The 15888-nt window shown below is 39.6% G+C and overlaps 1 protein-coding gene and 1 long non-coding RNA gene across 3 annotated transcripts; one reads left to right on the top strand and one right to left on the bottom strand.

The window, feature by feature from the left end:
* Positions 1-163: 163 nt before the first annotated feature.
* On the bottom strand, positions 164-11535 carry LOC101848179 (tektin-4). Its single transcript, XM_005092439.3, has 7 exons — positions 11012-11535; positions 8638-8805; positions 8006-8076; positions 4449-4592; positions 3936-4158; positions 3052-3206; positions 164-1071 (listed from the first exon to the last, which is right to left on the bottom strand). The coding sequence occupies exons 1-7, from the start codon at positions 11396-11398 to the stop codon at positions 855-857; spliced, it is 1365 nt and encodes a 454-aa protein (XP_005092496.1). The 5' UTR covers positions 11399-11535; the 3' UTR covers positions 164-854.
* Positions 1623-5767, top strand: LOC118477236. Of its 2 annotated transcripts, XR_004858235.1 has the most exons (3): positions 1623-1742; positions 5056-5153; positions 5362-5767. It is a non-coding gene; the product is annotated as an uncharacterized LOC118477236 (long non-coding RNA). The 2 variants fall into 2 exon arrangements; XR_004858234.1 differs by lacking the exon at positions 1623-1742 and having other exon boundaries at positions 4534-5153.
* Positions 11536-15888: the final 4353 nt, after the last annotated feature.

Raw genomic sequence — 15888 nt, 5'->3', positions numbered from 1 at the left:
ACATGCTCTTCTCATCCATGAATGAATCTATCAATTCCCTATGGCCAACTGCTCAAATGAACAAATTCCACTGTTTCAAGCGTGAAAAAGACTTGACTTGAAACAAATGAAGCAAGCAGGATTATTAGGAGTTATCCATGCACAACAAAAATGAATAAAGCAATAAAAATTGTGGATCTTTATTGACAAATCCAGCAAAGACCAAATTTGTTGACATTTAGATTGTACTTTGGAGGCAGGAGCTGCCAATGATTGAGATAGGGGGGTGGGGGTGGAGAACAATGGATAAAAATAAGACAGAGATATGGAAAATGTGTACACTCATATAAATTCATATGAATGAAGGTGGGGGGTAAAAAGGACAAAACAAGGGAACAGAAAGAGATAATAATACTGATAGAATAGTTAGCTACTCTTGCCTCACCGAATTCCTACCTTTGACCCTTGAGATCAAGGTAAATGACAACTATGGCTAGCTAACGTGGTTCATAGCATTCAAACAACACAACCGTGTCACCAAAGCAGCTACAATTTCATCATTTTATTTGATAATGATAAAAAGTAAACAAATATTTGTACAGTCACAAGCCTTTTGTATAGTGGGAAGCAAGCAGTCACAAAATATTTTAAATTCAGTATGCAAAACCAGAGTGATTTTTTACTTTGTATTTTTTTTATGCTTCATTCACAGAAAACCAAATTAGAAAAGACATTAGATTGATTATAAAACATTTACACTCTGTGTTTATTGCAACAAATGCTGCAACATAAATGATGGATGTCAACAGCATTAGTGATTTTATAAATCTTTTAAAAAATCGCTAAATATACACAAACATTCAACGACTTGTAATTTACTGGTAGCCCTGCAACTTGGTGCGGGATGGGAAGCGGTTCCTCACTGTCAGGCACTTTTCACGGTCAATGAAGATGCTGTTCTTCTTGACTGAGATCTCTTTCTCCAAGCCCATGCGGTTGTCCTGCAGGTCTTTGAGAGAGTTCTGGGCTTGGTTCAGCTGTTGCTTGAGAGCATCGATCGACTGGTTGATCTCATTCACCTCACCCACCAAGCTGTTGGAAACAATGACAATGTGCTTAAAATGATGCGTATTAAAACAGCAAAACAAAACAAGGCGTGTACAGCAATGTCAATTAACGAAACATGAATTGTCAACCGAGGTCATAGCCAGAATTTCAAAACGGTGAGAGTTTATCTCTTATTGAAGTATGTAATATTGATAACAATAATTATGATGATGTGTCTGTCAATGTCTGACGATGACATATGCATTAATAGAGGAGAGTATTTCTTAAGTGAAAGAGAAGAAACAAAAGTTAACTCTTTCCGGACGTATCGCTGATATATCAGCGCAAGTCCACACCCCTTGCGGACGTATCGCCGATATATCGGGTGTGATAGGGTGCTTCAGTATTGCTTCGTTTTAACACGAGCCGTCATTTATAATTACTTTTTATTGCTATTGAAAAACTCGGAAAGGACGTAGGAAACGAAAACATCTAGTTTCACTTTGTCAAAGCATGGGTTTAGGGAAAAACGAGTGAATTAGTTCTTGCGGTCTTGCATCAACAAAATGATGTAACCGGACTCAGTATAAATTTCGTAACTCAAACAAAAATTGGAACATTGCTTTCAAATAAAAAGCTGCGAATTCAGAAATTTATGGGTTATGCTCTTAGCCTGTATAATAAGATAGCTATGCTGATTTGCTTTCACATGTTAGGTGAATGTCATTTTTTCTGTCAAAATTTATTTTTCTCATCACCATTGGCATTTCTAACCCTTCAAAAGCATACTTATGTTCAAAATGAATCCTTGTTTTATATTGGGATGTACTCCTCATTCAATTTCCTTCAATTTGATATATCATATGTTACATTTGGAGTGATGGCTTCTATAAAGTTATTTTGTACACCACCTGCATAGCCAAATCGAGCCACAGGTTAATTAAGACCCAAAAAAAACTATGTCCGGAAAGAGTTAAGATGACATGTTTCTGCTTTGGCCTATGAGAACAATTCTGGCTGGGAAGAATTTGCCACATTTTGAGTGTTTAAAAGCGGATGTGTGCAGCTTGTCTGCTGAAGAACATTAAGAAGTAAGCTCAGTTACATCAGCACAGATATGTTTGGATGAAATTTGTATGTTTCTTATATTCTTATAACAATGATGACTCGTTCATGCCTCAAAAGGCCATTGTGGGTGAGGTGGATGTCATAGAAAATACAGTAAAACCCAGATAACACCAACTTCATGGGATCAGTAAATTTCTTTGTGTTAAACAGTTAAAACAGAGCACCGTATTAATGAAAAGAAAAAAAAACAGGGAGGCAACTCTGAGTTAATTGGCTTCTATATATGTGCAAAGCCTTGTGTAACCTAATTTTAGTAATTTAAAACACTAGTAGAGCTGCCAAGTTTTGGAAATTGAATGAAAGGGAAACCTTATTTTCAACCGTAGGCTTGATGATTTTTCATGCTACATCTCAGTATTTAAAAGCAAAAAACAATAACAAAACATTAAATTGTTAAATCATAGCTGCATTTCATAAAGATAATCTGAAAATTTGAAAAGAAATGGGACTTCATATTACTGTACACGGAAGTAAGAGCAAGGGAATAATTCTATAAAATAGGCCAACTGACACCTCAGTGTACAGCATCATTTTTATTTATTTATGAGATACTTGAACCAAGTCCGATCCAAAACTTTCTTGTTTTTTTCTTCTTCTCGATTGCACTACCCGAAGTCCAGAATCTATCATACACTGGACTGCCCTGCGCAGTTCTTCTGTTGGCTCGTACAACTTCTTTTGCAGTGTCAATAAGGTTGGCAATGTTTCTGTCTCAGGGCCCTGTGTGTCTTGCACTGCTGAAGGATTTCTTGTTCTTATAATATTGAAAAAATTCTTTTCAGGCCTGATCCCTTTTCAAGCCAGAAAGTACTTCACCCTACAGAAACCTCAACCGCTGAATAAAAATATTTACTATAGGGGAAAACTGATGACAGAAAATGATGAGAACAAACTCACTGGTATTGAGATGGGTCTCTGCAAAGTTCTACTCCAGGCCTGTAGGTTCTGTTGTAGAGGCGGGTTTGGGCCACCTTCAGCGGGTCTTCCTTGTCTCTGATGGCCTTCTCCAGATCGGCGATGTTTGACTCCTGGTCCTTGATCTGCTTCACAACCTACAGAGGGAAGAAAAAGAAACACGGGATCATTTGTCTATTAGCCTTTTAGACAGCACTGGCAACTGCATATCTTTGATACAGGTTTTATCCACGCATCCAGGTTGAAGTAAAGTACGAAAGTACATGTACCAAATCCAGATAGAGACCTGCGATTTTGATGGGTACAATAACTTAGATTTCTTATTCCACAACCTTGGCAACAGCACATCAGCAATATTACATGACACCAAAGGTTGTCAGACACCAGAAGGAAAATGACGAACAATGTCAGTATCAAAAGAAAACCCTTAGTGGCAAAAAGGGTGCTTATACATTTAGTCTTATTCCACAACAATGAAAACCATATTATGATGTAAAAGTAAAAGCGTATAAACAAAAAAAGTCTGCTTTGGGAAACTCATTTAACTGATTCAGTCCTGAACACATTTCAGCCTATATCAATTTCATTGCCGGGTGGGGTTGAAGAATACTGAGTAGACAGGAACATAACTGAAAGAATTTTTATGGCTTGCACAGTGGTGAGATAGCAGTAGCCGCAAGTTACCTGAATGGACAAGAAACTCACACTTTGTTAAACTGTATACCCCAGAATCAAGAAACATCTTTAATATTAGTAATAACCAGTCATTATAAGAAAATAGGACAGTTTGCATCCTTGACCAATGACCTTGTCATCTTTATCATGTTTTCAACTAGCATTTGTGGTTCATGGACAATAAAACTCACCTTGTTGAGATTTTCTTCCAGCTTGGTCTTGGCATCCTCCATCTGGGCAATTCTCTTTGTGAAGTTGACATCCACCTGGTCGGCCTGTTCACGCATGTCTCTGGACGTGTCCTCCAGCACATTGTCCACCAGGGTGCGCAGCTGTATGCTGGCCATCCTCTCATGCTCTGCACGGGCAATGTTGTCGTGTGTGAACTGCGCCCACGACTCTGGGGTGGACTGACTGGAAACAAAAGACAGAATAGTGTTGAAAACAATACGTCTTTTTATTCAATGATCTTATTTTTATTTGTACTCGTCTGCTAATTCGTCATCATCATTACTGTCATCCTCATCATCATCATTATAATCATCATCCTTGTCATCATCATCTTCATACACTTATCCTTTTGAACTCTTTTTGCAGTATTTATTCACTTTTGTTCTGTTGTGTGTAGAAGCTCTGTCTTTGTATCTGTGCCAGTGGTTCTTTTCAATGACAGAAATAAATACAACCTTTTGTGACATACTCACATTTCTTCAAACTTTGCAGCTCCATCGTGGAATTGTTTGTTGGTGTGGTGATTTCTCAGAGACCCACTCTTTGTTTCGATTTCCAGAGCCTCTTTCTTGTCACTCCAGTCCATTTCCAGATTTTGCTTGGCATCACGGTTAAGTCTGTTTTGAGAAAATAGTAAAAACGAACGGATTTGAAGAATACAAGACTTTAACTTTAATACAACTTCTCATACCTGCTTTCTAGGCACAGAGCTTTCAAGTCTTTACATAATAGCTAAATGTATTTCTATAATAGCAACAGTTTGTAGATTTTCACTCTCATGACTACATTGCCTTTCTATGACACAATGAGGAAAAAGGTCAGTTCATAGAGGCAGGAGAGATTGATTCTCAAATAAGTCATATTAGATTTTATAAAACCCCAACAACTGTAATGGAGTTTCCAACATGTATTATTACTGGAACAGATAGAAATTGATTACTTATGATGGCCTTTAAAGTACCACAGGCTGTAAAACCAGCATCTGTGGTGTAGCAGTTAGGTGTTTAGCTGTCACCTACTAGAGACACGAGTTTGATTCCTGTGTGGGGACGATTTTTATTGAATATTTCTTTTTTTCAGCCCAAGTTGGTCCTGACAGATGGGGTCAAAGAAGCCAACTTCCTAAATGATCTAAAGTGTCGATTGGGGCATCTACTTCTACGAGGGATATCCAGAAAGTAAGTACCGTTTTAAAATAATGATAAAAGAAATAATTTTCCCAATCAAAACGATATATTTATTTTTTAAAATTGCTCTACACAGTTTTTAAAATGTTTTGCAGTACATATCAGAATTAATTGTCATCCCATTTCCCCAAAATTCTACCAAAAGAACTCCTTGCCTGTCCCAAAACACTATACACATGACTTTTTTTTCCTGACGCAGCCTGCGTAGAGCAATTCAAACAAAAGACGCTGAATGCTTAGCGACGGCGTTGTTCTGCTTCACGACGATGCAACTCTTCACAAGTCTGCACAGACCCAAAACCTGATGGCCTCCTTCGGATGGGAACAATTGAAGTACCCATCGCACAGCCCACACCTGGCTCCGAGTGACTTTCATCTGTTCCTGCATTTGAAAAAGTTTTTGACCGGGCAGGACTTCGACTCAGACACTGATCTCACAGGAGAGACTGGACATTGGCTGACATCGCAAGCGTCAGCTTTCCATGATAAGGGCATTCAGAAGCGTGTCCCACGCAACGACAAATGCCTCAACAGTTCTGGTGACTACGTGGAGAAGTAGTCATATATATGAGGTATTAAAAAATAAATTGTTTTGATTGGGAAAATTATTTCTTTTATAATTATTTTAAAACGGGACTTAGTTTCTGGACGTCCCTCATACAATAACATTACTATTACAAAGGCTGTAAAAAAAGTGAATTGGCTGTGGATATTTCTTACTTAAGAGTTAAATGTTAAGAAAACAGGTCAGTCACACAAAAAATCTATATAATTATGAACTTGCATTCATTAATTATAAACTTTATTTATCTTCCTCTCAAACAAACACATAGGACACACTCTATGGGATAACACAGCAGAGTTATAGAGCACTTGCAAACAACAATTCATAGCACTTGAAGAAGACAACAAACTAAAAATGTTGATTTATGTGATGACTTCCAGAATTGTGGCAGTGCATTGCAGAAGATGGTTCACGTCTGCAATATATTTTTATTTTAATGTACAATATACAAGGATCTATTTTCTAAAGTTCCAGAAAACAGAAAATATTTTATTACTTAAAAAAAAAAAGAATCTTCCCCTCCCTTACCTATTTCTAAGACAAGAGTATAAAGGGCGTTTTATTAAAAGAACTAAAAGAAAACAAACCATACGTGTGACATTGTGGTGAAATCAGGATCTGGTCAAAATAACGAAATCAAAGAAACCAACTTTTTTTCCACCCTTTAGGCAATTTTAAGAATTTTGTTTTGTTTTGGATTCCTGCATGGGTTTTACTAAAACACGTTGATCAGAGACACAAAAATGTGAATTTTCCATTTCCAAGGACACTACAGCTTTGGTAGTCACCAAAATTTGGCAGCTATTTTCTTGCCAATATTACCTTTGCTAATAGGCACCCCCCCCCCCCCAACTTCCTTCATTCGCAAATCGTCATGCTCATTTGATAATTGCCTAAGTAAATTAGGGGAAAAACTGAGCTAGGGCCACATCTAGATAATTTGATTAGTTCCCCAGATTTTTGTCAACAGTTGTTTTAAACTTTGTATTTTCATAAAACCAAAAACATATAATTTCAAAAGAACTATATGTGTTGTGTCTATTTTTTAAGTGCAACAGTTTTTTTTATTTTTCTCAAAATGCCAAAAAATTACCAAGGAAGTTATCAAATGAGCATAACGAATTATCTCCATTTCTATAAGAGATAGATGAGTTTTTTTTCATTAAAAGCAAGCTTTTAGATTATATAAACAACTCCATATGCCCAAAAACTGATGATTCCACCGTGTCGTGACACATATAGTAAGTTTCAGTTTCCCATGACAATCAATAAAAAATGTTATGTTAATTGAATACAAAAAGTCTGGAGGTGCTGCTTACATATTTTCCTCAATGAACTAAATCATTGTACAGTGAAACTCAGATTCAACGAAGTTGCCGGATCTGACCTAAAATCTTGTTGAATCCGAGTGTTCGTTATAGCAAACATTAGGTTTTTTGGAGATAATTACAGGCTCTGAGCAAGTAATGAAAAAAGAGAAGTAACAATTGGTGCCTGAAATGCCTGCATATTATGAGCTATGTAAAAAAAGACAGATTGGTTCAAATGCACGCCTGTGTCATCTCGATTGAGTGCCAAAAAATTGTGTTGCTGTGTAGAGCCTAGCATACGGAAACTTTTGATTCCATAGAACAGCGCACAATATTTATTATCTAGATCTACGTCAAGACTAGCTTATCACTGTAATAATGATCAGTTGCCAGGGGAAAAAAGACTGACATGTTCGTATCTGCGATGTTCCACGCCCAGACCGATGATGCCCCCCTCCCCTTTCCCCCCGACACGCACACATAATCACACGTGTGCAGGCTGCCCATCCGACCCCGACACACGCTAGAGTAGACACGTGCGTGCCAACAACGAATATGTTGTTACGAAAGAAGGCCGCTGATTGGTCGCATGTAATCAGCTAAGTGAATAGCCTAATCGTTAACGATGCAGGTGCAATGGATGGTTTCCGGAAAATGATACAGTTCGTTGTGGGAGAAAAATGAGCGAAAGCAAAGTCTGTGGGGGCTGTTCACCCTGGAAGCGGCCTCGTTGAATCTGAGCTTCATGCTGATTTAAGTGCTCTTTGAATCCGGGCTATTTTTATTGATTTTAACGAAGAAAAAGAACGGGGAATCCATCTCCTTTCGTTGAATGCAAGTTCTTGTTGAATCTGAGCTCGTTGAATCCGAGTTCCACTGTACAAACGGCTGTTCATCAAGCCTTTTGGTCCCCTGAGAGCTCGGAAAAGTTACAATAGATAAAAAAGAACATTATATTTGACTCTCACCTGATTTGCTTTTCTGTCTGATTGATGGTATTTTTTAGTAGATCTTGCACATTGTTGATAATTTCCACCTCCTGCAAAAAATAATGCGTGGGAAGGCTTTCCAATAGAATTGTTATCAAAGCACTCAAAGTATGCCCCACAGACAATAAAAATCACTTCTGCTCAATACCAAGTTTACAAAAATAAATGCCCTTTATTAAGAGAAAGTGGGAAGATACAAGTTTCTTAATTTTTCATACTCTATCTTAATTTTCAATTTCCTCAACTCAGCATTTTAAAAGTTATATAATTGAATCTGATGATAAATTGAGTAATCTTTCATATATCTATCCCTCTTTTTCATTAGAATCTGATACTTTCCCTATCTCACTGAACTAGCCAAACATTCCAAGTTACAGGCTTTATCACAGGTAGAGAAGTCTTAGTGACTGGAATATTCTACTTCATATTTCTATTCCATACTGTACAATAAAGAGGTGTTTGATTGCCTCATATGTAGTGCAATGTGGAAGCGTCACACATCTGGTTTATTTGAAAGTAAGTCCAAGGCAACACCACTCACCGAAACTCAAAGACGAAGTGAGCACTATCAATTATCAGGAGGAATTCTATTAACTACAGTGGTAAATTACCTTAAGTAGAGAAATTTCCACATCATCTTGCACCAAATCAACACCCAGACGACGTTGACGGCAGTTGAGGTTATCAGTGGCAATATGAAGGGGTACCTCAGTAGCTCTCAGAGCATTCTCCAGGCGTTTCTTTTGAGCCAGTAGTAAGTCAGTTTCATCAATCACATCCTGGGAAAAAGAAAAACAGTTCATATTGTTGATCCTGCACAATGTTAAAGCAAATATTCAAAGCAACTCCCATCAAAGAATTTTAACAGATATATGAACGTTATTGGAACAAAATAAAGTACAGAAACAAATTAATGCTTTGTCAAATCTTTTTTAAAAAGGACAATTTACAGTAGGCCTAAAAAGGCATCACAAGTTTTTTCCCTTTCAATGAAAAAGTCTTCTATTGCAGCCTTCTCTCTCTGTAGTAAATCTATACACCAGCCTCAGAGCTTATCATAATCATTCATTGAAATGTGGTTTCTTTGGAAACTGTTGAGAATTTCATAGAAGGAATAGAAATCAAATGATCTAGTACTTGAAGAAGCCTGGGTGGGCTGCTTGCCGATAAAAACAATTAGGAAGAGATAAATGCAGTTTCTAGGACACTTGAACAGACAAAACTGCTTTGAATACCTAGTTCTCACCGGTAAAACTGAAGGCAAACAAGGCAGCAGTAAATCCAGAGTTACTTATTTGGAAAGCATAAACAGATGGGTGACGGGGAAAGATCAGAATAATGTATAGCTCTATTTCAGAGCATCCGAGGCAAGGAATGAATATGGTGAACCATGATCACCAATGCCTGTTGTAGAAGTGGAACTTGATGCTGATGATGATATGATGTATATATATATATATACATACAGTTGAACCTGTGAAAGACGGAATCGCAAGGGGACCAGAAAAAAAAAATTAGGTCTCAGACAGGGGAATTTAGGGGGAGATGGAAAGGGTGGGGAAGGGGGGGGGTGGTCAAAGGCCCAGTCCGTGGGTTCAAAGGCCGCTCATCTGGTTGGCAAGCAGTGGTCAAAACTTCACACCTCTTGAGTGCTATAGATCCTCTCTGATAATGACATGCTTACTTATCCAATTACCACCAGTGCTTGCCTTTCATTGGACCACTGCTTGACCTATTAAAAACAGAAATGTTTAACATCTCCTTTGCTTCCACCGTTAGCCCCACCCACCGGTATAACAAGCACAGTCAACCAATGCCATCCCTCACTGCCATCATGTAACATCGATTCGAGGAACTCTTTTCTCGGCTGGCCGCACGATCAGGGCAGCAGGCATTGGTCAATCCAATTTCACATCTTTGGCTTCTGACTACCCAAGACAGTTTCTGTAGTGGCTCGCTACTCAAGCACTCTCATGGGCAGTCGTGAGACTTCACACCCACACTACCCTGACCATCTGTTTCCTTCAGGGCTCACATGATGGGGTAACATCTACCCCCAAATTGCACCCCTACTCCCCCTTCCTCGCCCAGCGGCATGGCCATGGCGCTAAGTTTAGAGCCGGCGTAACCAAACTTGCAAGCTTTGTTTCAAATCAGGGCTGAGCGGGCAAAGCATTTTCCGTCTTAGACGGGTGAAACCCTCGGAAGGGAGCAGATTTTTCTTTCCGTTTTCGCGTTGGACAGGTTTCCGTTTTATACAGGTAATTAAATAGGAAAATATCAACGGGGGAGTGGGAAGATTCCGTTAAGACAGGTTTCAGTTTTATACAGGTTTCCGTTAAGGCAGGTTCGACGGTATATATATTGAACCTATTAATGTATATCTTTTGTACGTAAAAATGGTTTAATTACAAGAAAGAGAAGGGAAGCATTTGGGAAGCTTCAGTAGTGCTAGGTGTTAGTGGTTAGGCTACTGGACTTGTAATCGTGAGGTTGCGGGTTCCGGGGTTCGAGGGTTTGAGTCTCAAGACTGACATTGTCCTTGGGAAAGGCACTTACATGAATATTCCTCACTTTGCCCAGGTGAAAAAGGGAACCCGGCCATAGACAGCGAAAGATCTTGTCAATATGATATTAGTGTATTAGCGCTCACAAAAAATGGCAGCTCTAGCTTGCACATGATGCTTCCCACGAAGTGACATTGTTTCAGCATGCTATAATGGCTGTTGTTGAGGGGGAATTTGCACTATACAAATGCCCTCTATTATTATTAAGTTCTAAATTCAGAACAAATGTTTCGGTAACTTCAGAAAATAAAATACATTTCATCGTTTTCCATGAGCCTACAGATCTAGAATCTAGATCTAGATCTAGATTCTAGATCTAGATCTAGACCTAGTGGCCCAGTATCAAGGAAATAAAGTTTTAAAAAACCCAACAAAATTTTTAATAGCCTTACCATGACAATTTAACACTTAAATTTACCTGAATTTCTCTGTTGAGTTCGAACTTCCAAAACTCGATGTTCTTTGCACTCTCTGCTAGCTTTTTGGTTGCCTCGGCTTGAGTCCTGTTTGTGGTTTCTTCCGCCTCTTTGACAGTCCTCTTTGACTCATGAATGGCTCTCTCTGCATTATCTCGGTCCACAAACGACTGGTAGTACTTAGAATAGTTACTCTCCTGCCATTCTGATGGGTTAAATTTCGCAGAGCGGAAACCCATGGTTGAGATACCCATATCGTTTCCAGTGTTGCCTGTGTATGTTATCTCCATATTTGGGTTAGGATTCACAACAGGCGCTGGAGGATCGGGGGGAACCTCACGGCTAGCCAGAGTAGCTGTTGCTGGCATTGCTTGTTCCACAGCAGCCATCCTGTTTCCCTTTCAAAGTATATGTAGCTGAAGGATAGGCCGCCAAACGGTGTTGATCACGGCTCTACACTCTTTTTGGTCAATAATGAAAGGGGTCGCTAGAGGCAACGTTTACTTCCGATTACGTATCCAAGGAAGTAGGTGGCTCTCCTATCGCCGATGTGACCAGATGTGACGGCAAAAGAGGGAGCGTAACATGGGAAATAACTCATTTTCTCGTCCGTAAGAGGGGGTGTTCCTTTTAATTTTAAATTAAAATATATATGATTAAATTGTACCAGAACGAAAGGAGCGAAATAAATACTTTTCATGAAGATAACAAGAAAATGGAGAAAAACAATCTTAATTAACTATTGTATCATAATATATTAGATCTACAGATCATTCGCTGTTGAGTCTTTATTTTTTGTGTTAAGCACAGAATTCTACCTGTGGTGTTCAGATAAAAGCGTCCATTATTATCGTAGTAAAGTAGTAGCCCACCCTGACTGAGAAGCAAGACCGGTATAACCTATTGCACCGGCCGCCCCCCCCCCCCCCTTCCATAAAAAAGAAAGGAATGAAAGATGTCAATTGCCATAATTTGTTTTGTTGTAGGAGAGACGGAAAATAAAACACTGCGCAGCCATTTACTTTTATATTTCGACTACGATATTCTTTCCTCCGTTTCCGTCTGGGGTGTAAACGGTAAAAAACAGTCATTCATGCACTTCTTATTTTATCTATTTATTCTTTTTTTTTTTTTTTGGGGGGGGGGTAAGTGTTTTACGGCGCTTGTAACTGCGTGAGGTCATATGAACGTGCGGCATGCATTAAACATTTTCAGTTGGTAGGAAATGTTGAATGTTGCCCGGGTGGCGACCGAATCCTACTACTACTAGGCCTAGGCCTACTATTATTTGATTTGGACCACCCACCATTAGTGGATCTTTAATGTGCGCTACTTGTACGGGACCTCCGAGATTTTTCGCCCTTTTCCCGAGGGGGCTAGGTAGATCTTTCCTACCATAAGATCAGGGGTGTGGCTGAAGAAAGACAGCAGTAAGAAGGAGCCAGTGGGTAGCAGCTGAAAGGCTGCAGAAAAAGGAGGGGACAAAGGAGGTGAGGGGGCATTGGAGACGAAAGCAGACGACAGAACATTGTGTTAGAGCACAGGAAAGGGTGTGAGTGTAAAAGTAAAAGGAGAAACATTTCCGTCGCTATCCGGGTTCGAACCCGGGACCTATACATGTATATATGTAATAGATTAAAATAGAGGCGAACACCTTAACCTCTAGACCACGAGAGCCCCCTTCTTATACAGTTGTAACAATGTAGGCCTATGCACATGCGAGCATCCATAAATTCCATCATGCTTGAAATAATAGTGTGTAGTGTGATGTGAACACTCTAGAAGCAGCCTAAATACTTCTCCCCCCCCCCCCCCCCCCTCTCTCCCACTCTCTCTCTCTCTCTCTCTCTCTCTCATTTCACCCTTTCACCTCGCAGCTATTTCAGCAGGTGTCAGCTTCTGGAGCAAACATTGGCGATCATGGCACCCCACTCCTTTCTGTTGTCAACTCAGTATTTCTCACTGACAATGTGTTATTTGTCACAAAGTTGTTCGCCCACAATTACTGTAGATCTATTTGTTGTTCTGTCATTCCTCTGCTGTTCTTTCCTTCTAGGTTCTATTTTTTCACACAGCAGCAGTTCCTCAAGTTCGTTCTATTTATTTTATGTGGCCAAATTATAATCTCAATCTCAATTGCCTCTTTCTTCTGATGGTTCTTTTACAAACTGCCATTTGGAGCACATCTGTTAATCTGTGCTTGGTTTTTTTTTCCATCTGTCCATTAGGTTTTGAGTATTCTTCTTAGCGTATTCCACATTTTGGCGGCTTTTTTCTTGTCTTCTTTAATTTCATTGTCCTTGTCTAGAGCCCAGCTCTCACATGCATGCAAAAGGATTGATCATGCGTATGTTTTCTAGGGTTCTTATCATCGAGTTCCGTTGTTTCTGTTTGAAAAGAGAAGACAGGTTTCACCATGTAAATTTCCTCAAATATAGCAATTCTCTTTTCTAAAGTCTTCGTCTTACTCTTTTGTACCTGGTCTACTTGTGTTACCGAGATCAGAACTTGAAAAAATTTAGTCTGGGTTTTTTTGTGGATCTTCTTACTTGTGATGTTGCATCTTGGAGTATCGGCACTTTTTGATAACATGAACTCATACATTTTTTGTACATTAATACAGTAGAACACGGCTATAGCGGGACATTTTGTTCCAGAAGAAAATCCCGCTGTAAGCGAGTTCCCGCTCTAGGGATGCAAAGGGAAAATTACCGACAAACTTCTAAAAATCCTCATGAATACCTCCCTTTTATGTCAATAAAATTTGCGCTTTTGATTAGTCTTCCTTTTCTTGTCAACTTTGTTGATCATCTCGTGTTTAAATTCCAGTGAGAAATATTCCCTTTTGTCATTTTTGGAAGCCATCTGTTCCTCGGTTTCATTGCTTGTGCTGTCTATCGTACCGGAAGAGCAACTGTAGAACTGGTGAAGTGGATGCGTGCGTATGCCTATGAGCATCAGCGATCGCAATTCAATGAATCAGGAATCAAATACCACACGCTCTCCTCTTCTACTTTTTGGCCTAGCCTAAGCCTAGGGCTATGGCCTATACCCTCTCATATTGAGCCTCTAACTAAGTCTAAGCTACGGCACATCACTTTTGGAGTGGCCCACGTAACGCGTCTCTCCGCACCATCTCTCTATGCCACCTGCCCCACCTTACTTATCACTGAACTGGCCAATCACAACGCAGCACCACTGACTGCCTGTTACGAGCCCGCCCCGAGTTCGGGCCTTTCCTTGCCACGCTATACCCGAGCACAGGAAGAGAGATAGAAAAAAAGGGGATTCCAGTAAGGTCCAGCTGTAGTCGTGTTCTACTGTATACAAAATACAATACACACCAATGCACGTTTGCGTGTGCTGGTATACACCATTTTCTTTCCATTCATTTGTCCTGCGCAAGATGTCCAAACTCATTACATGACATGTTTCTGTTACCTTTGACTTTGAATGCACTTATCTTTCATCCTCATCATAGACCTAGATGTATCTTCTAGTTCTAGACTTTCTCAATTAGTGGGGTCCAAAATATAAATTATTTGCGAATACAGAGAACAGAACAAATACATGTATTTGGTGTGGAGCATGTGAATGTGACCAAACCTATCCATTAGTTAATATAATAACTTCTTCCAATCCCACAGACTTATCAAATGTCTGTAGCTGTTGACGCCTTTTGTCCCAGACCTGGAAGCCAATGCAAATGAGCATGTCCATTCGGGGGCATAAATGATTCATTTTCTGGCTTAGTTTCAACATGATAGAGATGTAGAAGTAGAAGGAACTGAATGCTTCCTGTAATCATACATGAATACAGTGGAACTCGGATTCAACGAGATGAGATAGATTCCCCGTTTTTCTTCTTCTTTAAAATCAATAAAACTAACCCGGATTCAACGAGCACTTAAATCAACGAGCTCGGATTCAACGAGGTCGCATCCAGGGTGAACACCCTCGCAGACGTGGCTTCCCTAATTTTTCTACCAGAACAAACTTTATATATTCCCGGAAACCATCCATTGCACCTGCATCGTGAACCATTATTCACTTAGCCGATTGCATGCGACCAGTCAGCGACCTTTTTTTTTTCATACCAACATGCGTTGTTTGCACGTGCACATGTTTTCTCTAGCGTGTGTTGGGGACGGATGGACGGCCTGTACATGGGTGGCTGTGTGCGCGTGTCTGGGGGGGGGGAGGGGCACTAGCGGTCCGGGCGTTGAACGTTGCAGATAACAACGCGTCAGTCTTTTTTCCCTTTCGGCAACTGATCATTATTATTATCACAATGATAAGCTAGTCTTGACGTAGATGTACATAAATGAATTGTGCGCTGGTCTGTGGAATCGAAAGTTGCCGTATGCTAGGCTCTACATAGCAACACAACTTTTTGGTAAACTATCGAGATGGCACAGGCGTGTGCATTTGAACGAATAGGTCTTTTTTTTTTTTTACACAGCTCATAATATGCAGGCATTTCAGGCACTACAACATGCAGTGACTTTTCTTTATATACATTAGATTCTACTTGCTCAGTGCCTGTAATTATCTACACAAAACTTCGTGTTTGCTATAACGAACATTCGGATTCAACGAGATTTTAGGTCAGGCCCGATGACCTCGTTGTATCCGAGTTCCACTGTATGTACCTTGAATCTTTGAGGATTCCCCAGAAGTTACTACAAAACGCAACTATATGGGGAGTTTTAGTTTTAGTTTGGTTTTACGGCGCTCGCAACTGCATTAGATGGGTATTTGTAAATCAAAATGACAGATTATTACTCTATATCTTATGTGCAGCACCTTCCAGTAGTTTAACTGTGCTATCCGATTTATTATTATTGACTCAGGTTATTAATAACACCCCCCCCCCCTA

Source organism: Aplysia californica, unplaced genomic scaffold (assembly GCF_000002075.1).
Source record: "Aplysia californica isolate F4 #8 unplaced genomic scaffold, AplCal3.0 scaffold00046, whole genome shotgun sequence".
Taxonomy (NCBI): domain Eukaryota; kingdom Metazoa; phylum Mollusca; class Gastropoda; order Aplysiida; family Aplysiidae; genus Aplysia; species Aplysia californica.
The sequence above is the reverse complement of the archived record's forward strand: the minus strand, read 5'-3'. Positions and strand labels throughout refer to the sequence as shown.

Coding starts and splice junctions, on each gene's coding strand:
- LOC101848179 (XM_005092439.3), bottom strand. CDS start 11,398: ATGGCTGCTGTGGAACAAGCAATGCCAGCAACAGCTACTCTGGCTAGC. Junction 8,806..11,011: donor AACTCAACAGAGAAATTCAG/GTAAATTTAAGT, acceptor TCTTTTTCCCAG/GATGTGATTGATGAAACTGA. Junction 1,072..3,051: donor AGAGACCCATCTCAATACCA/GTGAGTTTGTTC, acceptor TGTTTCCAACAG/CTTGGTGGGTGAGGTGAATG.